We start from the raw sequence: 25568 nt of genomic DNA, 5'->3' as shown, positions 1-25568 counted from the left end.
CGGTAAGACTTTAAAGAAAGTTTAAAGCTTCTTCAACTGGTACTCTAGTGAAAGACACATGATCATCAAAACTGCCAGGTTTTCCTAATAGCATACTTAAACATCAGAAGACAAATGTTTAGCTAACCATTTTGACAGTTTGTAAGTCACAGAATGAACATTACTTGTAATCAAACGTAATTGAAATCCACCCATATGTATTTTTGATATGCCTTAAAAGTAGGGAAGAGAGACATGCCTTAACCAGATGAGATATCCTTTAAACCTTGTATAAAGATTTATTGAAATGTTTAACCGTATCTTCAACAGGATTGCAGTTTAATCGTTCATAGGTCTCTGAATCATTAATGCTTGCCAGATTTTTCACCTCATAATTGTTATTTCTTCTATCAAATATTTTAACAGCGATCAGGTGACATCCGATCCAGGGATGGGACTCGATACCTCTTGTTTATGGTTTACTCATATCTTGTTTATTCCATCTGAAGAGGCTAAGTGATATGATGTAATGATACTGATTCTTAATATTTGTCAACTTGTGTTTTTTCTATCATTTATTCTCACGTCAGAATTAAATTATTCAGAATATATGTATATATATATATATATATATATATATATATATATATATATATATATATATATATATATATATATATATATTATATACATATATATGAATAGGTGATTCATAAGTTTAGCAGAGAATATTAGAAAGACAGATAACGGAAGAACAAATGGTTTATATCGAGGTTATTTGCTGAGAAAAACTATACTACTGTCCTACTACAACCCGTCCTCATGATATCCATTGTTTTCTAACTAGTAATAGAGTGTGTTCTGCATATACAGTACATCCTCACTCGTATGCTGGAGCTCCATTTGAACCAGATCTATTATCTCGTTGGGTTAATTTACATTATTTTAGAGTTAGGTTAGTTTTTTTACCTGTTTTTTAGTTAATTATAAGTTACGTTACGCAATTTTGCATTACTTTTACCTTTATGGGCTTTTACCTTAAATTACTTTACGTTTACGAAAAGTTGTGTTATTTACGTTAAGTGTGCACTAGATTATTTTCTGACAAAGATGCACACAGTTATTTAACGGAATGATCACTATTTCTTTTAATATGGTAATATTCTTATTAACGGTACCTTACGTCATATATATTAACTGTTACTTTATATCATTTTTACGTTAACATTACGTTACGTTATTTTGCGAAAACAAATTATTACGTTATTTAAAATTATTGTTACGCTTCGTCATTTTTAAATTAATGTTATGCTTCGTTATTTTAAAATTAACGTTAACATTACAAAAATGCAGATTTATTCAATTTACCCGCAAATTAGAAGAAGTATAAAAATGGATACCCGAGGAGGATATTACCTCATTGTAATATCCTTCTCATTTATACAGGATATTACCTCACGGTAACGGCGGCCTAGTAAACCTGTACGATACTTGTGGATGCAAGAAAGATAAAAAAAAAAAAAACACACTTTTGGGGTGAGGACGGGCTGCTTGCTACGGCTACTTCGTTTGTCTGGATATCTGAGTTCAGGGTAGTAAAGAAAGAGTGCTTGAAAGATATAGGACTTAAAAGAGAGAGACAGACAGACAGACAGACAGAGACAGAGACCGATAGACAGACTGAGCTCTTGATCGAGCAAGAAAAGTTAGACAAGAAAAGAGGAGAAAGAGAAAAAGACAAAAGTTTACAAGCAATGACTGTAAAAAAAATGTAAAAAAATATAAGTGAGAGAATACAGAGGACCATAACGAAATCAAAATAAAAGAACAAGCACTGTTTACTTAAAAACTTAAAAGGTAATGCAAGGATAAGGGATTTATGGGTAATTAGGAAACTGGCTGAAATAATGGAAGGACCTGCAGGCGTACTATATATATATATAATATATGTATATCAAGAGTTAAAGGTCTTTTCTGAAGGCAGTGTTTGTGCGGTACCAAAACGCAGGCTGGAACAATATACCCAGATGAAGAAAACACAGCTGGTCTAGAGTTCCACATCAAGAGTTCAAGAAAGCGTACACACCTTCTGCGTAAGACCTTTTCTCGTAAGTAGGTGTTGGGACGAATCAGAAGGTACTGGGACATCACAGAATTATCCTCCAATGTCTTTAAGGCCGGGGAGTAAAATAGAATCTTAATTAATCCCGACCTTAACGATCTTGGTGGGAGACGCCATCATGTCCCAGCACCTTCCGTGACAGTTCATTCAGGATCTTGGCTAGAAAAAGGAGAGGCTTAGAGTCCTACGTAGTAATGGCCCGATTATAACAAGACTCTCTGTATGAGGGTGATGTACGGGGGTTACAATCAGCCCAGCGCTACGGTGGAGTAAGCGCAACTCTCTCTTTTGCACGACCAAATCCACTTTCTCATTTTTCTCAGTCCGAATTAGCCACAACACCGTGAAAGAAACAAAAGGCATCAGTCGCCATACCAACGGGACGGCCAACTGTTCCAACACTGGTGACCAAGACCACGACTTACGAGCTCACTTTCAGAGGGCTCCAATAAAGCTAATTTTCCCCGTCGAGGAGACTAGGAGCTTTATTGTAACAAGTTGTGCCTCATAAGCTGTTCATGAAGACATGATCTCGTCACTTTACTTAATAAAATAAACTGCTGGGAAGCCACTTATTTTAAAAGAGTAAGAGAAGAGTGAGGAAGAAGAGGTGGCATCAAGGCCTTAACAAACACAGAAAACGTTCATGCCTTATACGCCATTCCAGCATTAACCATCATAATACCATATCGGTTTTAAATAAATATATATATGTATATATATATCTATATATATAGTCTCTGGCACCCCCTCCCCTACCTGTGACAGGGGTGGCAAACGCACGGGCCGTATATATATAATTGGGCAGGAAGCGGTGTTGTAGGGGAAAGATTATTGGTGAGGGTTGGTGTTCCATGGATAATAAAATGACTTTTGGGAAAAGGAATAGAGAGATGAGACAGTAGAACTTAAAGCAGCTCACATCTACTCACATACATGCCACTCGACCCTACCCTTATACTTGAGGCGATCAGAGGCGCTCCTAATTCTCAGATTAAAAAAAATACGTACAAAATATCACTTCAAGCACAACTGAGTCAACAGTACAGCTTTCGAAGTAAAACCAAAACGAATGGGAGGGTTGGGTGAGTAGCTCAAGGAATGGAGGATGGACAGAGGTGTAATGAAGTTTTTTTAAACTGGCAATGTAGAGGAAAGAGGAAGGCTAGAATGTTGGGAAGAGGTTTGTATACAAGATAACACATTGTTTATCTTAAGGCCCAAAGTCGGTCACCCCGTCACAGATGGAGAGTAAATAGAATTGGTGACTCTTATGGGAGATTGAATACTCTACCTAACAATGGTATCGCATCGGAAACTTGAGGCAATTTTTCGGCTACAACAGTCATGAAAACCGTCAGAGAAAGCAGGATTGTGATTTCTGAAAGAAAAGGAAAAAAGATACACCATACATGAACTTCGAAAATTGGGAGGGTTTGGTTTAATTAAAAAGTAAAATAAAATGGTCATGAAAAATATTTTATGTAGTTAAGAAGAACGTCGAGTCTCAGAATAGTGATAATTAACACCATTTCTGTATAAGAACCGGTGTTGCTTTACACCAGTGCTCGATCAGAAACGGTGTAAACTAACACCATTTCTGATCTGAACAAGTATAGAGTAGCAACACCAGTTCTCGATCAACATACGAGAACAGATAAATGCTTGGGTTTAATTAAGTTGAAATAAGAAACAGTTGGAGAGGTATGGCGGTGCGCTTTAAAATATGTAGGTGTGTCAGTAATGGCACATTCTAGAGAATTTTTTTTTATCGTGGGGGCAGGGAGCAACATGGAAAAAATATGACATGAAACATATTAAAATAGATAAAAGTGCATTGCCAGTTTCATATATTCTCCAAGTATCACGCACTCCTAAAGTCCTGGAGTAATGTCATTAATATCCACACTGAACATTCATGGTAGGTGAGGTCCTGACTGTTTTTGTCTTGTGGCCGACTTCAGTATGTATAACAATACTTGAAAATTAAACTAAAAAAAAGAGAGATTAAATTGTGAAAAGTTGTGGCAAAAATATATATAACAACTCAGTTCATGTCTCAATATCATAGAACCTGACATATGTGGATAAATTAAAACGAAAATAATCTACAGTCATAAGTGTGGGCTGCTGATCTACTCATATAGAAATAATCATTTCGACTTATGAAAAGGAGGACCAATAGGTGTAGAAGAATATGAAGACGAATGGTAACCGCTAAGTCGTCTGAGAGTTGATTGGCTGAAGGGACTCTGACGTATCAATGACGTAAGAACGCATGACTGACGTAACATGACGACTCAACGGAGTAGAAACCAAAACGGAAAAAAAAACAGAAGTGAATAAATGACAGTGAGTGTGAAATATGGTAGAGTGATCAGTTGTTTTTTCTGATCCGTTTATATCACAGACGGCGAGATAGGTGGAACAAGCTACTGGCTACGTTGCTCTTTACATACATATGAGAGGAACAGCATCGGAAGTCTCCGGTATATTTTCGGTCACAATGTTTAGGAAAACAGTTAGCGAGAGCAGAATGGTGACGCCTGAAAAGGAAGAGTTGACCGTGTCAATGCTATTGGTTATCAGGTTCCCCGGGAATTTGGGGAGAGAGGGGACAGATAAGGCAGGGCAGGGAAAGGGGAATATATACAACAAATATATCATCCGAAGATAAAACGGGAAAAAAGAAGTGAACAAAAATACATCAAAATATAGCAAATATAGTATCCGTGAGAATCCTAAATATTAGAAGGGGTTAGCTGAGAATTCGATAATTATAAAATATGTATGATATATATATATATATATATATATATATATATATATATATATATATATATATATATATATATATATATATATATATATATATATATATATATATATATATATATATATATATATATATATATATATATATATATATATATATATTTATTTTTAAGAAATATTTATTTTTTTAGCGAATCCTTCCAAACTCGAAGAAGAGGAGTTACTGATATATATATATATATATATATATATATATATATATATATATATATATATATATATATATATATATATATATATATATATATATATAAATTTTTAATTAGCTAATAGACATTAACATTTTTTTTTTATGTAGCGGACACCAAAATAGTGCCAGCGTAACATGAGGGAGGAGTAATGTTACACAAACAAACAATCCGCAGAGTAAGATTGAATATTCCTACTTAGTGTGTGATTTATATCTGATTCTGGGGCCTAGATAGAGGAGGAAGTTCAACAAACGGTGTTGGTCGCAGGATGATAGAGGCCGATGCACAATTTGCACTCCAAGGATGACTCCTCCCTATTAGATATGATAAGAACAGAGGAGAGGAGCGTGTCGGGAAAAGGAAAAGGGACAATGAGAAGGAAGATACTGCGCTAGGTTTAAGAGCAGTAAGATAGTGTCGCTGCTTTATGAACAGGAGGGTAGTGTGGCTGGTTTATGGAGGGTAATGTGGGTGCTTTATGAAGAGAGAAAAGAAATGTGAGGAAGAGAGAAGGGAATAGGGGATTATGTAATGACTAGCTTCAGAAAAGGCATGGAAGGTGGTAGGTGAGGACGTGGGGTGTAAGAAAAAAGGAGGAGAGAAACGGGAATGAGTAGATGACTTAAAGAGGGATGGGGGGTTAAAAGATGAACGAATGACGTAAGGGTAAGGGGAAAAAAAGAAATGGGACCTGAAATATATGAAATATCAATTTATAAAAAGACTGAAGGAATTCAGAGAGTGACCATCACATGACACGTATTGTTTCTAAAATATTTCCATGAAATTCTCTGAAAGAATGTAATGCATAAATTTCACCTAATAATAATTTCCCCAAATATATTTTTCACTCAATCCCTTTTTATTATCTGAGGAAATAACTCATTCTTATATATCGAGTGGGAAATTTATTTTTTTAAATCTAGATAAATCAGTTCCCCAAAACTCAAAGAATGACGTCCCATCTATTGAGAATTTTTCCCTGAAAATCACACTCTTTTTTTATATCCGAGAAAAATAATTTTTCAAACGGTCATAAAGCTGAAAAATAAGAACAATTCATATATAACCCGGACTAGAGAGAAAACTTTAGAGAACGTATAGAATACAGGAATATGGCCTGTGCTGAACTTTATCCTGTTACAAATGAGCCAAATAATGGTTTTTCTTTCCATGTTTCTTTCTGCCTTCATAATGGCCCAGGACGGACAGAAATATCATATAAAGTTTCCTCTAAAATTGTGAGTTATTTGTAAAGGATAATTGAGAACTGATTTTTGCTAAGTATTGAGCAAGAGTGAGTGTATGTGGCGGGTTACCTGGAGGTTACCTGGAGGTTATTCCGGGGATCAACGCCCCCGCGGCCCGGTCCACGACCAGGCCTCCCGATGGATCAAGGCCTGATCAACTAGGCTGTTACTGCTGGCCGCACGCAGTCCGACGTACGAGTACGGGTTCATGCCAATTTTATTAGAAAAGGTCTCAGAGTCAAAAGAAAACTAAAATTATAATTTCAAACGTTTTAGTTGAAGAAAATAATATTTAAGATAATTATTGTAATGTTCATTGTTATACCGAAATTGAACATTTTTCAAAATACACAAACATACACACACACACACACACACACACACACACACACACACACACACACACACACACACACACACACACACACACGCACACACACACACACACACACACACACACACACACACACACACACACACACGCAAAGAAGGCCGCAGACGGAGTACAGTCTAGGGGGTCAGAGACTACAAACCTCACTCAAGGAAAAAGATCTTGGGGTGAGTATAACACCAGGCACATCTCCTGAAGCGCAAATCAACCAAATAACTGCTGCAGCATATGGGCGCCTAGCAAACCTCAGAACAGCATTCCGACATCTTAATAAGGAATCGTTCAGGACCCTGTACACCGTATACGTTAGGCCCATATTGGAGTATGCGGCACCAGTTTGGAACCCACACCTAGCCAAGCACGTAAAGAAACTAGAGAAAGTGCAAAGGTTTGCAACAAGACTAGTCCCAGAGCTAAGAGGTATGTCCTACGAGGAGAGGTTAAGGGAAATCAACCTGACGACACTGGAGGACAGGAGAGATAGGGGGGACATGATAACGACATACAAAATACTGAGAGGAATTGACAAGGTGGACAAAGACAGGATGTTCCAGAGATTGGACACAGTAACAAGGGGACACAGTTGGAAGCTGAAGACACAGATGAATCACAGGGATGTTAGGAAGTATTTCTTCAGCCACAGAGTAGTCAGTAAGTGGAATAGTTTGGGAAGCGATGTAGTGGAGGCAGGATCCATACATAGCTTTAAGCAGAGGTATGATAAAGCTCACGGCTCAGGGAGAGTGACCTAGTAGCGATCAGTGAAGAGGCGGGGCCAGGAGCTCGGACTCGACCCCCGCAACCTCAACTAGGTGAGTACAACTAGGTGAGTACAGCATTCCGACATCATAATAAAGAATCGTTCAGAACCCTGTACACCTGTACGTAGGCCTGTATTGGAGTATGCAGCACAAGTTTGGAAACCACACCAGCAAAGCACGTAACGAAACTAGAGAAACTGCAAAGGTTTGCAGCAACACTAGTCCCGGAGCTAAGGGGCATGACCTACGAGGAGAGATTAAGGGAAATCGACCTGTTGGCACTGGAGGACAGAAGAGATAGGGGGGATATAATAACGACATAAAATACTGAGAGGAATCGACAAGGTGGACAGAGTCAGGATGTTCCAGAGATTGGATACAGCAAAAATGGCGTCACAGTTGGAAGTTGATGATTCAGATGAATCACAGGGATGTTAGGAAGTATTTCTTCATTCTCAGAGTTATCAGGAAATGGAATAGACTGGGAAGTGATATAGTGGAGGCATGATCTATACAAAGCTTTATGAAGAGGTATGATAAAGCTCATGGAGCAGAAAGAGTGACTTACTACCAGTGAAGAGGCAACCACAACTAGGTGAGTACACACACACACACACACACATACACACACACACACTCACACACACAAGTATAGGATGAACCAGCGAGACTGGACCTAGTATTCACCTTGAGTAGTGCAGATATTGAAGACTTCACATATGAAAGACCCCTTGGGGCCAGCGATCATGTGGTTTTACGCTTTGAATACACAGTAGAGTTACAAGTGGAGGGGAAAGTAGGAAGGACCGGGCGAATGAAGCCAAACTAAAAGAAAGTGGACTACACGGGAACGAGGAACTTCCTGAACGGGGTTCAGTGAGACAGAGAACTGGCAGGGAAGCCAGTAAACGAAATGGTGGAATATGTAACAACAATATGCAAGGAAGCTGAGGAGAGGTTTGTACCCAAGGGTAACAGGAATAATGGAAAAGCCAGGATCAGCCTGTGGTTTACCCAAAAGAGCACGGAAGCCAAAACCAAGTGTGCTAGGGAATGGAAGAAGTAAAGAAGGCAAAGGATCCAGGAGAATAAGGAGAGCTGTTGTAGAGCCAGAAATGAATATGCACAGGTAAGAAGGGAGGCCCAACGACAATATGAAAATGACATAGCAGCGAAAGCTAAATCTGACAACAGTCAAGGACCAGGTAATCAGGGTAAGGAAGGAAGGAGGAGAGACAACAAGAAACGACCACAAAGTATGTGAGGAACTAAATATGAGATTCAAAGAAGTGTTCACAGAGGAGACAGAAGGGACTCCAGAAAGACGGAGAGGTGGAGTACACCACCAAGTGTTGGACACAGTACACACAACCGAAGATGAAGTGAAGAGGCTTCTGAGTGAGCTAGATACCTCAAAGGCAATGGGGCCGGATAACATCTCTCCATGGGTCCTGAGAGAGGGAGCAGAGGCGCTATGTGTACCCCTAACAACAGTATTCAACATATCTATCGAAAAAGGGAGATTGCCTGAGGCATGGAAGACAGCAAATGTAGTCCCAATTTTTAAAAACGGAGACAGACATGAAGCACTAAACTACAGACCAGTGTCACTGACATGTTTAGTATGCAAAGTCATGGAGAAGAATATCAGGAGAAGAGTAGTGGAACACCTAGAAAGGAATGATCTCATCAACAGCAGCCAACATGGTTTCAGGGACGGGAAATCCTGTGTCACAAACCTACTGGAGTTCTATGACAGAATAACAGCAGCAAAACAAGAGAGAGAGAGAGAGGGTTAGGTAGACTGCGTTTTCTTGGACTGTAAGAAGGCATTTGACACAGTTCCACACAAGAGATTACTGCATAAGCTGGAGGACCAGGCAGGGATAACAGGGAAGGCACTGGAATGGATCAGGTAATACCTGTCAGGAAGACAACATCGAGTCATCATACGTTGCGAAGTGTCAAAGTGGGAGCCTGTGACGAGCGGGGTTCCACAGGGATCAGTCCTAGGACCGGTGCTGTTTCTTGTATTTGTGAACGACATGACGGAAGGCATAGACTCAGAAGTGTCCCTATTTGCAGATGATGTGAAGCTGATGAGAAGAATTGAATCGGACGAGGACCAGGCAGAGCTACAAAGGGATCTCGACAGGCTGCAGACCTGGTCCAGCATCTGGCTCCTGAAGATCAATCCCACTAAGTGCAAAGTCTTGAAGATTGGGGAAGGGCAAAGAAGACCGCTGACGGAGTACAGTCTATGGGGGCCAGAAACTACAAACCCATCTCAAGGAAAAGGATCTTAGGGTGAGTATAACACCAGGCACATCTCCTGAGGCGCACATCAACCAATTAACTGCTGCAGTATATGGGCACCTAACAAACCTAAGAACAGCTTTCCGACATCTCAATAAGGACTCGTTCAGGACCCTGTACACCGTCTACGTTAGGCCTATGTTGGAGTATGCAGCACCAGTTTGGAATCCACACCTAGCCAAGCATGTAAGGAAGCTAGAGAAAGTGCAAAGGTTTGCAACAAGACTAGTCCCGAAGCAAAGGGGCATATCCTACTAGGAGAGATTAAGGGAAATCGACATGACGACACTGGAGGACAGGAGAGATAAGGGGGGATATGATAACGACATATAAAATACTGAGAGGAATCGACAAAGTGGACAGAGACAGGATGTTCCAGAGATGGGACACAGCAACAACGGGTCATATTTGGAAGTTGAAGACTGAGATGAATCACAGGGATGTTGGAAGTATTTCTTCAGTCACAGAGTTATCAGGAAGTGGAATAGTCTGGGAAGTGATGTAGTGGAGGCAGGATTCATACAGAGCTCATGGAGCCGGAAGAGTGACCTAGTAGCGACTAGTAAAGAGGCAGGGCCAGGAGCTGTGAATCGACCCCTGCAACCACAACTAGGTGAGTACAAGTAGGTGAGTACACACACACACAAATAAGGAAGTTCAGCTTACGGAGGAATGGCAGGCACCCATTCATAGACGCCACTCTTATCACTCTTTCCCGTCCAAGCACAATAACCTAAAACAAGCCCTATACTGGCCCCTCCTTCCAACATCAACAATTCTCCCCACCCCATCCAAGTACCTTCCTCACAAATGCCCCTCATCCCTTCTCCCTGATCCTGTGTGCCCCATCAACTCAACCTCCTCATTCATCCCGCATCTACACCCAGGATCTTGACCACTTCCAGGGCAAAAAAAAAAAAAAAAAAAAAAAGTCATCCCAACCCACACCAGCCTCTTCCACCCAGGAAATTCAGGTGCCCGGGAGCTTGAACACAGTAACCGGAAGAAAGTTGAAAGTATGGAACATTAATAAAGTACATGAAATAATAGATAAGAGTAAAGAATAAAAAGCCACAATACTTTGGTTAAAATAATACATAAATACCCCACATTTAGGAGACAGAAACTTATGGCGATGTTTCTGTCCAACTTGAACCATAAGAGGTCCAAGTAAGACCAAAACGTTGTCATACTGTAAGCTGTAGTCTCCAAACTGCGAGTTATTTGATTATATAATAGTAGTGAATATAAACATGAAATAATGGAGGCATTCCCAGACATTATAGCACTCACAGAGAGAAAACTCACGGAGATGACAACCGACTGGATCTTCTCGGCTGGATTTCAGATTATGAGGAAAGACCAAGGGAACAGACAGGGTGAAGGAGTAGCATTGCTCATCAGAAGTACACTGAAGACCGGGGATTCCAAGGTGGTGATAGCAGTGATGTACAACCCTCCACTAAACAGTATGAGACCAATACAAGAATATAATGAAAACATCAGAGCAATGGTGGATACATTAGCTGAGCTTGCCAGAAGAGTCCACATCAGCAGAGCAATGCTACTGATTATGGGTGATATTAACCATAAGGAGATAAACTGGGAGAACCTTGAGTCATCAGAAACGTGGATATATATATATATATATATATATATATATATATATATATATATATATATATATATATATATATATATATATATATATATATATATTGAGAAAGACAACTAAAGGGAAAGACAGTGAAAGAGACGGAGTATATGGCTGGGAAGTGCAGGAAGGCGCAAAAGAAGCAATGGGAAGAACAAAGTGAGCACATTGTTTATCCAGAGGTGTAGAGAGGCCAAAGATGAATGTGCTAAAGCACGGAAAAATATAGAAGGTAAAGAACAAAGGAAAACAGGGAACTGACCAGAAGAGCCAGAAATGTATATGCATGAGTAAGATGAGAGGCTCAACGATAATTTGAGAAATGCACAGCATCGAATGCCAAATCCATCCCAAAGTTGTTATACAGCCACATCACTTGGAAAACAAGAGTCAAGGACCAAGCAATTAGGCTGATGAAGCTAGGGGAAGAGTTCACAAGGAATGACCAGAAAGCCTGTGACGAGTTCAGCGGGAGAAGAGTGGTGGAACCCTTAGAAAGGAAAGAGGTCATACATGACAACAAGCATGGCTTTAAAGAAGGTAAATCTGATCTCACAATCCTACTGGAGTAAGGCAATGGAGAAAGTGAGAAAGAGATAGGTAGATTGCATCTTCTTGGATTGTAGGATGGCTTTTGGAGTATGCAGCACCTGTATGGAACTTACACGTAGTCAAGCATGTCTAAAAATTGGAGAAAATGCAGAGGTTTCCAACTAGACTAGTCCCGGAGCTAAGGATGGGGGAAGGACTAGTGGAACTACCTGGATAATGAGGTTCGTTAAGGCTCTCGAAGCCAGGAGAGAGTGAGCCTATAGTAGTAGAAACCAGTGAATAGGTAGGGCCCTGAGCTGAGCCTCGACCCCTGCAACCAAACTCAAGTGACTAAGTATGAGTACACACACCCATACACACACTCACACACACACACATGCACACACACACACACACGCACACACACACACATACACACACACAAAAACCAAGTGTGCTAGGGAATGGAAGAAATATAGAAGGCAAAGGACCCAGGAGAATAAGGAGAACAGTCGTAGAGCCAGAAACGAATATGCACAGATAAGAAGGGAGGCCCAAAGACAATATGAAAATGACATAGCAGCGAAAGCCAAATCTGACCCGAAACTGTTGTACAGCCACATCAGGAGGAAAACAACAATCAAGGACCAGGTAATCAGGCTAAGGAAGGAAGGAGGAGAGACAACAGGAAATGACCGTGAAGTATGTGAAGAACTCAACAAGAGATTCAAAGAAGTGTTCACAGAGGAGACAGAAGGGACTCCAGAAAGACGGAGAGGTGGGGCACACCACCAAGTGCTGGACACAGTGCACACAACCGAGGAAGAAGTGAAGAGGCTTCTGAGTGAGCTAGATACCTCAAAGGCAATGGGGCCAGATAACATCTCCCCATGGGTATTGAGAGAGGGAGCAGAGGCGCTATGTGTACCCCTAACAACAATATTCAATACATCTATCGAAACAGGGAGATTGCCTGAGGCATGGAAGACAGCAAATGTAGTCCCAATCTTTAAAAAAGGAGACAGACATGAAGCACTAAACTACAGACCAGTGTCACTGACATGTATAGTATGCAAAATCATGGAGAAGATTATCAGGAGAAGAGTGGTGGAACACCTAGAAAGGAATGATCTCATCAACAGCAGCCAGCATGGTTTCAGGGACGGGAAATCCTGTGTCACAAACCTACTGGAGTTCTATGACATGGTGACAGCAGTAAGACAAGAGAGAGGGGGGTGGGTGGATTGCATTTTCTTGGACTGCAAGAAGGCGTTTGACACAGTTCCACACAAGAGATTGGTGCAAAAACTGGAGGACCAAGCAGGGATAACAGGGAAGGCACTACAATGGATCAGGGAATACTTGTCAGGAAGACAGCAGCGAGTCATGGTACGTGGCGAGGTGTCAGAGTGGGCACCTGTGACCAGCGGGGTCCCGCAGGGGTCAGTCCTAGGACCAGTGCTGTTCCTGGTATTTGTGAACGACATGACGGAAGGAATAGACTCTGAGGTGTCCCTGTTTGCAGATGACGTGAAGTTGATGAGAAGAATACACTCGATCGAAGACCAGGCAGAACTACAAAGGGATCTGGACAGGCTGCAGACCTGGTCCAGCAATTGGCTCCTGGAGTTCAATCCCACCAAGTGCAAAGTCATGAAGATTGGGGAAGGACAAAGAAGGCCGCAGACGGAGTACAGTCTAGGGGGTCAGAGACTACAAACCTCACTCAAGGAAAAAGATCTTGGGGTGAGTATAACACCAGGCACATCTCCTGAAGCGCACATCAACCAAATAACTGCTGCAGCATATGGGCGCCTAGCAAACCTCAGAACAGCATTCCGACATCTTAATAAGGAATCGTTCAGGACCCTGTACACCGTATACGTTAGGCCCATATTGGAGTATGCGGCACCAGTTTGGAACCCACACCTAGCCAAGCACGTAAAGAAACTAGAGAAAGTGCAAAGGTTTGCAACAAGACTAGTCCCAGAGCTAAGAGGTATGTCCTACGAGGAGAGGTTAAGGGAAATCAACCTGACGACACTGGAGGACAGGAGAGATAGGGGGGACATGATAACGACATACAAAATACTGAGGGGAATTGACAAGGTGGACAAAGACAGGATGTTCCAGAGATTGGACACAGTAACAAGGGGACACAGTTGGAAGCTAAAGACACAGATGAATCACAGGGATGTTAGGAAGTATTTCTTCAGCCACAGAGTAGTCAGTAAGTGGAATAGTTTGGGAAGCGATGTAGTGGAGGCAGGATCCATACATAGCTTTAAGCAGAGGTATGATAAAGCTCACGGCTCGGGGAGAGTGACCTAGTAGCGATCAGTGAAGAGGCGGGGCCAGGAGCTCGGACTCGACCCCCGCAACCTCAACTAGGTGAGTACAACTAGGTGAGTACATACACACACACACACACACACACACACACACACACACACACGCATACACACACCCACCCACACACACACACACCCACCCACACACACACACACACACACACACACACACATACACACACACACACACACACACACGGTGTAAGTAGGCTAAAACAAAGTGCAATAGAGAATGGAAAAAGTACAGAAGGCAGAGAACACACGAAAATAGGGAAATCAGTCGCAGAGCCAGGAACGAGAATGCACAGGTAAGGAGGGACTCCCAGCGACAGTATGAAAATGACATAGCATCGAAAATCAAGACTGACCCGAAACTGTTGTATAGCCAGATCAGGAGGAAAACAACAGTCAAAGACCAGGTGATCAGATTGAGGACAGAAGGTGGAGAACTCACAAGAAATGATCAGGAGGTATGTGAGGAGCTAAACAGGAGATTTAAGGAAGTTTTTACAGTAGAAACAGGAAGGGCTGTGGGAAGACAGCACAGAAGGGAACTTCAAGAGGGAATATACCAACAAGTGTTGGAGGACATACGAACAACCGAGGAGGAGGTGCAGAAGCTGCTAAGTGACGTTGATACCTCAAAGACGATGGGACCGGACAACATCTCCCCATGGGTCTTAAGAGAAGGAGCAGAGATGCCGTGCGTGCCCCTAACCACAATCTTCAACACATCCCTTGAAACTGGGCAACTACCTGAGAAATGTAGTCCCCATATTTAAGAAAGGAAACAGAAATGAGGCACTAAACTACAGACCTGTGTCTCTGACATGTATTGTGTGCAAAGTCATGGAGATGATTATCAGGAGAGTGGTGGAACACCTGGAAAGGAACAAGATTATAAATGAAAACCAGCATGGGTTCATGGAAGGCAAATCCTGTGTCACAAACCTCCTGGAGTTTTATGACAAGGTAACAGAAGTAAGAAACGAGAAAGAAGGGTGGGTTGATTGCGTTTTCCTAGACTGCAGGAAGGCCTTTGACACAGTTCCCCACAAGAGATTAGTGCAGAAGCTGGAGGATCAGGCGCATATAACAGGGAGGGCACTGCATTGGATCAGGGAATACCTGACAGGGAGGCAGCAACGAGTCATGGTACGTGAAGAGGTATCACAGTGGGCGCCTGTGACGAGCGGGGTCCCACAGGGGTCAGTTCTAGGACCAGCGCTATTTTTGATATATGCAAACGACATGATGGAAAGAATAGACTCTGAAGTGTCCCTATTCGCAGATGATGTGAAGTTGATGAGAAGAATTAAATCGGATGAGGACGAGGCAGAACTGCAAAGAGACCTGGACAGGCTGGACATGTGGTCCAGAAACTGGCTTCTCGAATTCAATCCTGCCAAATGCAAAGTCATGAAGATTTTGGAGGGGCAAAGAAGACCGCAGACAGAGTATAGGCTAGGTGGACAAAGACTACAGACCTCACTCAAGGAGAAAGACCTTGGTGTGACCATAACACCGAGCACGTCACCGGAGGCACACATCAACCAAATAACTGCTGCAGCATACGGGCGCCTGGCAAACCTGAGAATAGCGTTCCGATACCTTAATAAGGAATCGTTCAAAACACTGTACATTGTGTATGTTAGGCCCATACTGGAGTATGCAGCACCAGTCTGGAACCCACACCTGGTCAAGCACGTCAAGAAGTTAGAGAAAGTACAAAGGTTTGCAACAAGGCTAGTCCCAGAGCTCAGGGGAATGTCGTACGAGGAAAGGTTGAGGGAAATCGGACTGACGACACTGGAGGACAGAAGGGTCAGGGGAGACATGATAACGACATACAAGATACTGCGGGGAATAGACAAGGTGGACAGAGATAGAATGTTCCAGAGAGGGGACACAGAAACAAGGGGTCACAACCGGAAGCTGAGGACTCAGACGAGTCACAGGGACGTTAGGAAGTATTTCTTCAGTCATAGAGTTGTCAGAAGTGGAATAGCCTAGCAAGTGAAGTAGTGGAGACAGGAACCATACATAGTTTTAAGAAGAGGTATGACAAAGCTCAGGAAGCAGAGAGGGAGAGGACCTAGTAGCGATCAGTGAAGAGGCGGGGCCAGGAGCTGAGTCTCGACCCCTGCAACCACAATTAGGTGAGTACACACACACACACACACACACACACACACACACACACACACACACACACACACACACACACACACACACACACACACACAACAGGCCAAGTGTCTAATCGACAAGTGCCTATGACAAAGTGGTAACTAACACACACCATACGCCATCGAGGCATGTCACTTATTTCCAGTGTTTTTTGGGTTTATGGTTAGGGAGAGTGAGAGACGGAAGAGAATGATACATCAGTTTACTGGGAAGAACCAAATTAGAAAACTGAAATACAATGTACAGTACAGTGAGAGATAATTAGTGAAAAGCTTTGCGTAAGAGAAAAAGTAAGACGCTTAGCAAGGAGGGTGGAGACAGAGGCGAGTTGTACCAATGAGGAAGGGAATTATACTTCAAAAAAAAAAAAAAATAATCCGAGAGGGAAACACCTTTGTCCGGAGCCCTCTCACCAGATTATTAATGACAGAAGAGCGAGATAAGGATGCCGTCTGGTGACCTACTGTCTTAGGACCCTCTATGAGGTCATCCCTTGTCTTTTAAATGTTAAGTGTAGCTCCGGCAAGCTAACGGACACTTCAGCAGATGACAAGCCATCTGATTAAGACCGGTGTACGGAGATATTGCGTTGTTTCCTGACGAATAAGCTACCACCCTCTACCAGTGTGTCTAGGTAAAACAGTGAGACCAGGCTTAGGCTCGGAAACACGGAGAGAGCGATTGTTAAAGATATTGACGGGCCGTAGAATGGTGACAAGAGCCTCATTTACATAAGGAAATACGAGCAGGGGGGCACGTCTATTGGCTCATTCTCGGCAGGCCCAATTCACACCTAACTACAACCACTCATGTTTCCGTCCTATTATTATAAATGGGACTATCGGAATGCGTATCGCCAAGAGCGAAATGCATCCAGAATTCAACATTCCCTTACATTCATTGGCTGCCTCGCTTCCAGACGTATAGCACCGGGTTCTTTTAATTTGCCTATTTGTGGTTTGATATAAGATTTTTGTAGGTTTATGTAGCCGACCATAGTCCATCCTTCCCTAAAATAAATTAACCTAACTTAAAACAAGTAGCATTTCATGATAAATAAGGGATAAGAAATAGAGGCTGAGCAACACATCACAATAAGGACCCCAATGGAAATAAGTCACTCTGTCTGACTTTTTTGGGTTATCCTAGGTTCTCTACACATATGCTGCTATGTACGATAATTCTATGTAACTGTATTTGTGTATACCTGAATAAACTTACTTACTTACTTATAATATTGATGATGAAAAGAGGAGAATGAATTTCAAAGCAGTGGCTAGGCGAGGCTTGTTTGCTCATTCACTGCGACTTGTTGCACAATATCCTGGACTGGTACACTATTTCTTTAATGAGTGTAATAACCTGCCATCTTATATTATGGCTATAATAACCTGGTAAGTATTAACTATTAGCCATAAGAGACTGTATATCTTCATCTAGTTGTTGATATAGACTAGTATATCTCCGTTTAAATATTGTAATGAACTGGTATATTCTTCACCTAGTGACTGTATTAGAGTGGCAAATGTTTATGTAACGGCAGTAATGGACTGGCACAGGTAGCTCATGATAAATTAGACACATATGCAACACTTGGGTATCTTTAATGAGGAAACGTTTCACCACACAGTGGCTTCAACGGTCCAATACAAAGAAGAATGGGGAAGATCAGAAGGAGTTTGAGGTAATCAGTCCATAATCAGCCTGAAGTTGATGTAATCAGTCCATCAATCTTGATAAGAATACAGCATGTGCACGAAGAAGGGGCTTATATACTGCAGACATTCGTGTCAGACACAGCAACATCTTGTAATCTTGATCCAGGGAATTATTCGTTTTCCTGAACATATAGGTATTACGTAGTTCCACATGTGGATTTGTTCAAAGTGACACCGCCTGGGACTCACCTGTCTGTAATATATAAGCTCCTTTTTTGCGCATATGTTGTATTCTTATAAAAATTGATGGACTGATTAAATCGACTCCAGGCTGAAAGACTGATTACCTCAAATTCCTAATTGTCACCATTCTTCTTTGAACTGGACTGATGAAGCCACTGTGTGGCCAAACGTTTCCACCCAAAAGATATCCAAGTGTCCACATGTGTTTATCAACATGTCGGTTCTCTGAACCATTTATCTACAGATAGCTCTTACTGATATAATGGACTGATGTAATGAAATGGTAAATCTTCATCTAACAGCTGCTGTGACTGTCATGAACTGCCTCATGCTTCTCTGATAGAAGTAATAGTATGACGTATCTTTCTCTAACGGCTTCTTAATGGAGTTGCATCTCCAACAGCAGTATAAAGAGAGAATTAGCACACTTTCCTTTGTTTTGTTACGATACGACGTCTGGGATTTTCATTCGTTTTGCCATATGTGTTTATAGAATAATTCATTATATATGAATTTTGTGTTCAGGAACATTTTATTAACGAGCATTTCTGGGGCCTTTGTGACAGGTACCTCAGTAGTGTACAAGACTATTTCCTCAGTAGTGTACGAGACTGGTACCTCAATCGTTTACAGGATGGGTACTTCATTAGTCTACAAGACTAGTGATTTAGTACTCTACAAGATTGGTGCCTCAGTACTCTACAAGACTGGAATCCCAGTAGTCTACAAGACTGGAACCTAAGTTGCCTACAAGACAGGTACTTTAGTCTACAAAACTGGTACTCAGTACTCTACAAAACTGGAGCCTCAGCAGTCTACAAGACTGGTACCGCAGTAGTTTACAAGACTAGTACCTAAGTCTGCTAGTCTACTAGACGGGTACCTTAGTCGTCTACAATACGGGCACCTCAGTCGTTTACATGACGGGCACCTCTGTCGTCTACAAGACGGGCACCTCAGTCATCTACAAGACGGGCACCTCAGTCATCTACTAGACGGGTGCCTCAGTCGTCTACAAGATGGGTATATCAGTCGTCTACAAGATGGGTACTTCAGTCGCCTGCAAGCAAGATGTGTACCTTATTCGTCCACAAAACACGTACTTCTGTCGTCTACAAGACGTATAACTCTGTCATCTACAAGACAGGCACCTCAGTCGTCTACAACACTGGTACGTCAGTCGTCTGTAACACTGCTACCTCAGTCTTGTACAAGACTGGTACCTCTGTTGTCTACATGATGGGCATCTCAATCGTCTACAAAACTGGTACCTCAGCTGTTTACAAAACGTCTACCTCTGTCGTCTTCAAGACAGATAACAAATTTTTCTATAAGTGGGTACCTTATTCGTCAAGACGTCTAATTCTGTCATCTACAAGACGTGTACCTGTGCCGTCTTCAAAACGGGTATCTCAAGACAAATACGTGTCTCGTCTACAAGAAAGGCACCTCCGATGTCTACAAGAGTGTACTTCAGATGTCTATATGACTGGCTCATGTGTCGCCTACAAGACGGGTGCTTCTCTCGTCTACAACATTGGTACATGCGTTTACTAAACGGGTAGACTCATGTCATCAAAATCAATATCTTTATTTCCCCACACACACACGTCTCCACATTCTTGAACTTACCCACACACACGTCTCCATATTCTTGAATTTCCCGACACAAACACGTCTCCACATTCCTGAATTTACCCACACACACTTCTCCTCATTCTTGAATTTATCCACACACAAGTCTCCACATTCTTGAATTTACCCACACACAAGTCTCCACATTCTTGAATTTCCACACACACACACGTCTCCACATTTTTTAATTTCCACACACACACGTCTCCACATTCTTGAACTTACCCACACACACGTCTCCACATTCTTGTTTCTAATTTGGCAGTGAAACCAAGCATAAAAACTTGAAATAACGTTTCTCTTTTTCGACTGCTTCCATTACTTCCTATTATGGAATTTATTCTTAAAAATTATTCCGTGTTACTTTTTACAAAATATCTCTGGGTCCATGCACTCAAGCATTCATATCTGTTTATATTAATTTCCATAGTAGCAGGAAAGAACATCTCGAAAAAAATATCGCCATTCCTTTTGTCAAAATATTTCTCACGTTCTTCTAAATTTATTTTCTTCACCATTTTTTTTAAATAACTTCACCGGAAATAATTTACCCATACCAGAAGACTGCAACCATTATAAATTACTGAGGATTTCCGGTGAATGGGGTCAGAAAATGACAGTTAATGTATGAAAATCATATATAGTGTTTATAACTTTTTTTTTTTGTAATTCTCCAGACGTTTCCTACATAGTAACACATAGCATTTTCCTAGGTGGGACATCGTACCTGTAACTTCATAGTTGTCAGTGTTGTCTGAAACGTGGCCTACTAACCTGACTTGATGAATGGAATAGCCTCTGGTTTAGTATATTAGAAATGCCCAGCAGTATAGTCCAGTTCAGTTCGATAATTTTTCTTAGAGCATTTTCCTGGTAGCAAATTTTTGGAATTTTTTTTTCTGCATTATAGCAATGTTTGATCCGAACTCCATGCTGATGCTGCAAATTATATGATGAGCCAGACATACAAAGTGAACCTGTGCAGGTCCTATTGGATTATTCCCAGTCTACTCCAGGATGTATACTCTAATTTTTGAGCCATCGGTTTTGACTATCGATTTACTAGTGACTTATTCCCTGCCGTCTCTAGACCTTGTCATATTTGATTTTGAAATTGTATTTGGTATTCCCATTCACAAAATTCCTTCTTAATGCACTTCCTTTATTCACTATTCTCGCGTTGAAAACATGCTTAATATATGCTATTCTAGCTTATTTAATAATTAAGTTTTCATAATGGACCCCTCTTTTATTTTCTCCCTTTTCATCACACTCACTCACTCTCTCTCTCTCTCTCTCTCTCTCTCTCTCTCTCTCTCTCTCTCTCTCTCTCTCTCTCTCTCTCTCTCTCTCACTCTCTCTCTCTCTCTCCCCTGGCGGAGCCACGAGCTGAGTCTCAACCACTGCAAACACAATTAGGTGAGCAATTAGGTGCGTACACACACACACATACACACACACACACACACACACACACACACACACACACACACACACACACACACACACACACACACACAGTTATGAAGATTGGGGAAGGGTAAAGAAGACCGCAGAGTATAGGCTAGGTGGACAAAGACTACAAACCTCACTCAAGGAGAAAGACCTTGGGGTGACCATAACACCGAGCACGTCTCCGGAGGCACACATCAACCAGATAACTGCTGCAGCATATGGGCGCCTGACAAAACTAAGAATAGCGTTCCGATACCTTAGTAAGTAATCGTTCAAGACACTGTACACCGTGTACGTCAGGCCCATACTGGAATATGCAGCACCAGTTTGAAACCCACACCTGGTCAAGTACGTCAAGAAATTAGAGAAATTACAAAGGTTTGCAACAAGTCTAGTTCCGGAGCCCAGGGGAATGTTCTACGAAGAAAGGTTGAGGGAAATCGGACTGACGACACTGGAGGACAGGAGGGTCAGGGGAGACATGATAACAACATGCAAAATAATGCGTGGAATAGACAAGGTGGACAGAGACAGGATGTTCCAGAGTGGGGACACAGAAACAAGGGGTCACAATTGGAAGCTGAAGACTCAGACGAGTCACAGGAATGTTAGGCAGTATTTCTTCAATCATGGAGTCGTCAGGAAGTGGAATAGCCTAGCAAGTGATGTAGTGGAGGCAGGAACCATTCGAGGTATGACAAAGCTCAGGAAGCAGAGAGAGAGAGAGAGAGAGAGGACCTAGTAGCGATCAGTGAAGAGGGGGGGCCAGGAGCTGAGTCTCAAACCCTGCAACCACAATTATGTGAGTACAATTAGGTGAGTAAATGCATACACACACACACACACACACACACACACCTTGGAGCTAGCGATCACGTGGTTCTGAGTTTTGATTATATAGCAGAGTTACAAGTGGAGAAGGTAACAGGAACTGAAGGGGACAGGCCAAACTATAAAAGAAGGGACTACACAAGTATGAGAAACTTCCTGCAGGAGGTTCAGTGGGACAGAGAAATGGTAGGAAAATCAGTAAACGAGATGATGGAATATGTGGCAACAAAGTGCAAGGAGACAGAGGAAAGGTTTGTTCTCAAGGGAAACAGAAATAATAGGAAGACCAACACGAGTCCTTGGTTTACCCGAAGGTGTAGGGAGGCAAAAACTAAGTGCAAGAGAGAATGGAAAAGGTACAGGAGGCATAGGACCCAGGAAAACAAGGAGATTAGTAGAAGAGCCAGAAACGAGTATGCACAAATAAGGAGGGAGGCCCAGCGACAGTATGAAAATGACAGCATCGAAAGTCAAATCTGACCCGAAACTGCTGTATAGCCACATTAGGAGAAAGACAACAGTCAAGGACCAGGTGATAAGGCTGAGGAAAGAAGGTGGAGAACTCACAAGAAACAATCAAGAGGTATGTGAGGAGCTCAACATGAGATTTAAGGAAGTATTTACAGTAGAGACAGGAAGGCCTCTGGGGGAACAGACCAGGTGGGAACACCAGCAAGGAATACACCAGCAAGTGTTGGACGACATACATATAGATGAGGAGGAGGTGAAGAAACTGCTAAGGGACATAGATACCTCAAAGGCAATGGGACAGGACAACATCTCCCCGTGGGTCCTTAGAGAGGGAGCAGATATGCTGTGCGTGCCACTTACCACCATCTTCAACACGTCCCTGGAAACTGGGCAACTACCTGAGGTGTGGAAGACAGCAAATGTAGTTCCCATTTTTAAAAAAGGAGACAGAAAAGAGGCACTAAACTATAGACCTGTGTCATTGACGTGTATAGTATGCAAAGTTATGGAGAAGATTATAAGGAGGAGAGTGGTGGAGCACCTGGAACGGAACAAGAGTATAAATGCCAACCAGCACGGAGTCATGGAAGGCAAGTCCTGTGTCACAAACCTTCTGGAGTTTTATGATAAAATAACAGAAGTAAGACACGAGAGAGAGTGGTGGGTTGATTGCATCTTCTTGGACTGCAGGAAGGCCTTTGACACAGTTCCTCACAAGAGATTAGTGCAGAAGCTAGAGCATCAGGTGCATATAACAGGAAGGGCACTGCAATGGATCAGAGAATACCTGACAGGGAGGCAACAACGAGTCATGGTACGTAATGATGTATCAGAGTGGGCACCTGTGACGAGCGGGGTCCCACAGGGGTCGGTCCTAGGACCAGTGCTATTTTTGGTATATGTGAACGACATGATGGAAGGGTTAGACTCAGAAGTGTCCCTGTTTGCAGATGATGTGAAGTTAATGAGGAGAATTAAATCAGATGAGGACCAGGCAGGACTTCAAAGAGACCTGGACAGACTGGACACCTGGTCCAGCAAATGGCTTCTCGAATTTAATCCTGGCAAATGCAAAGTCATGAAGATAGGGGAATTGCACAGAAGACCAAAGACAGAGTATAGGCTAGGTGGCCAAAGACTGCAAACCTCACTCAAGGAGAATTATCTTGGGGTGAGTATAACACCGAGCATGTCTCCGGAAGCACACATCAACCAGATAACTGCTGCAGCATATGGGCGCCTGGCAAACCTGAGAACAGCATTCCGATACCTTAGTAAGGAATCGTTCAAGACACTGTACACCGTGTATGTCAGGCCCATACTGGAGTATGCAGCACCTGTTTGGAACCCGCACTTGATAAAGCACGTCAAGAAACTGGAGAAAGTACAAAGGTTTGCGACAAGGTTAGTTCCAGAGCTAATGGGAATGTCCTATGAAGAAAGATTAAGGGAAATCGGCCTGACGACACTGGAGGACAGGAGAGTCAGGGGAGACATGATAACGACATAAAATACTGCGTGGAATAGACAAGGTGGACAAAGACAGGATGTTCCAGGGAGGGGACACAGAAACAAGAGGCCACAATTGGAAGTTGAAAACACAAATGAGTCAGATATTAGGAAGTATTTCTTCAGTCATAGAGTTGTCAGGCAGTGGAATAGCCTAGAAAATGAGGTAGTGGAGGCAGGAACCATACACAGTTTTAAGACGAGGTTTGATGAAGCTCATGGAACGGGGAGAGAGAGGGCCCAGTAGCAACCGGTGAAGAGGCGGGGCCAGGAGCTAAGACTCCACCCCTTCAACCACAAATAGGTGAGTACAAATAGGTGAGTACACACACACACACACACACACACACACACACATAGAGGGGGCGTGACAAGAGATGAAAACATCCAGGATCCAGAAATCTCTACCTTACAACACGTGTTAGCAGGCCCGACTCGAAACCCACCATTACTTCCCTCACGGCAACAATAACCCCACCTTTCTCTACCTGGAACTATAACTCAGACCCTTTTCCCTCTAACAATGTACACACCACAACTACAGCTTCACTTCTCTTTAGCGATGAGCAGCAAACAGAAAGCCTGGAAACCATAAATCAGAGCATAGTAAAATAAAGCTCAAATTATGCAATACATAAGGCAATGGATTATAAAATAAGAACGATAGATTGAAAGAACAGCGGAGGCAATCCCAACCATCATAACCATCACTGAGAAAGTCCTACCAAAATACTCAGGTGCTGTACTCCAGCAGGATAAACATAGAGGAAAGAATGCAGAAACATGGGAGTTAGAGGACTGCACTGCTAATATAAAATAAGTTGAGTTTTTGACGAAATGAGGTCATTATAAATAAATGACTTAGTGACTACCTAGCCGGCATACTTAAGACTGGGGAACTCAGAAAAGTAGTAGGAGCAGCTATTTGCTACACACCACCAAATAGTAGAATACCAAGACAAGAATATTAAGACCCCCCCTCAAAGAAGCAGCAAAGAAAGCTACTAATTATGAAAGATTTCAACTATAAAGAAATAGATAGGGGGAACGTGAACCTCACGGTGTCATGTAGGGAGGTAATGGAATGAAAAGATAATTGAGGGAATATGGGAGAAAAGAGGGTAGTCGGCAGGAGAGGTGAGTCGAGTGATATGACCGGAGGTAATGCGAGGTCACTGGTGAGTAGACCATCACG

General features: G+C 42.2%; 1 protein-coding gene across 1 annotated transcript in view; it reads right to left on the bottom strand.

Moving 5' to 3' along the window:
• Positions 1-25568, bottom strand: part of LOC128706526 (neuronal acetylcholine receptor subunit alpha-7-like) — a 1070503-nt gene that overhangs the window by 92267 nt on the left and 952668 nt on the right. The window contains exon 8 of the mRNA XM_070087766.1: positions 3396-3482. Coding sequence (XP_069943867.1) covers positions 3396-3482 — 87 coding nt within the window. The remainder of the gene's footprint in view (positions 1-3395; positions 3483-25568) is intronic.

Source organism: Cherax quadricarinatus, chromosome 2 (genome assembly GCF_038502225.1).
Source record: "Cherax quadricarinatus isolate ZL_2023a chromosome 2, ASM3850222v1, whole genome shotgun sequence".
Classification (NCBI taxonomy): Eukaryota; Metazoa; Arthropoda; class Malacostraca; order Decapoda; family Parastacidae; genus Cherax; species Cherax quadricarinatus.
The sequence above is the reverse complement of the archived record's forward strand: the minus strand, read 5'-3'. Positions and strand labels throughout refer to the sequence as shown.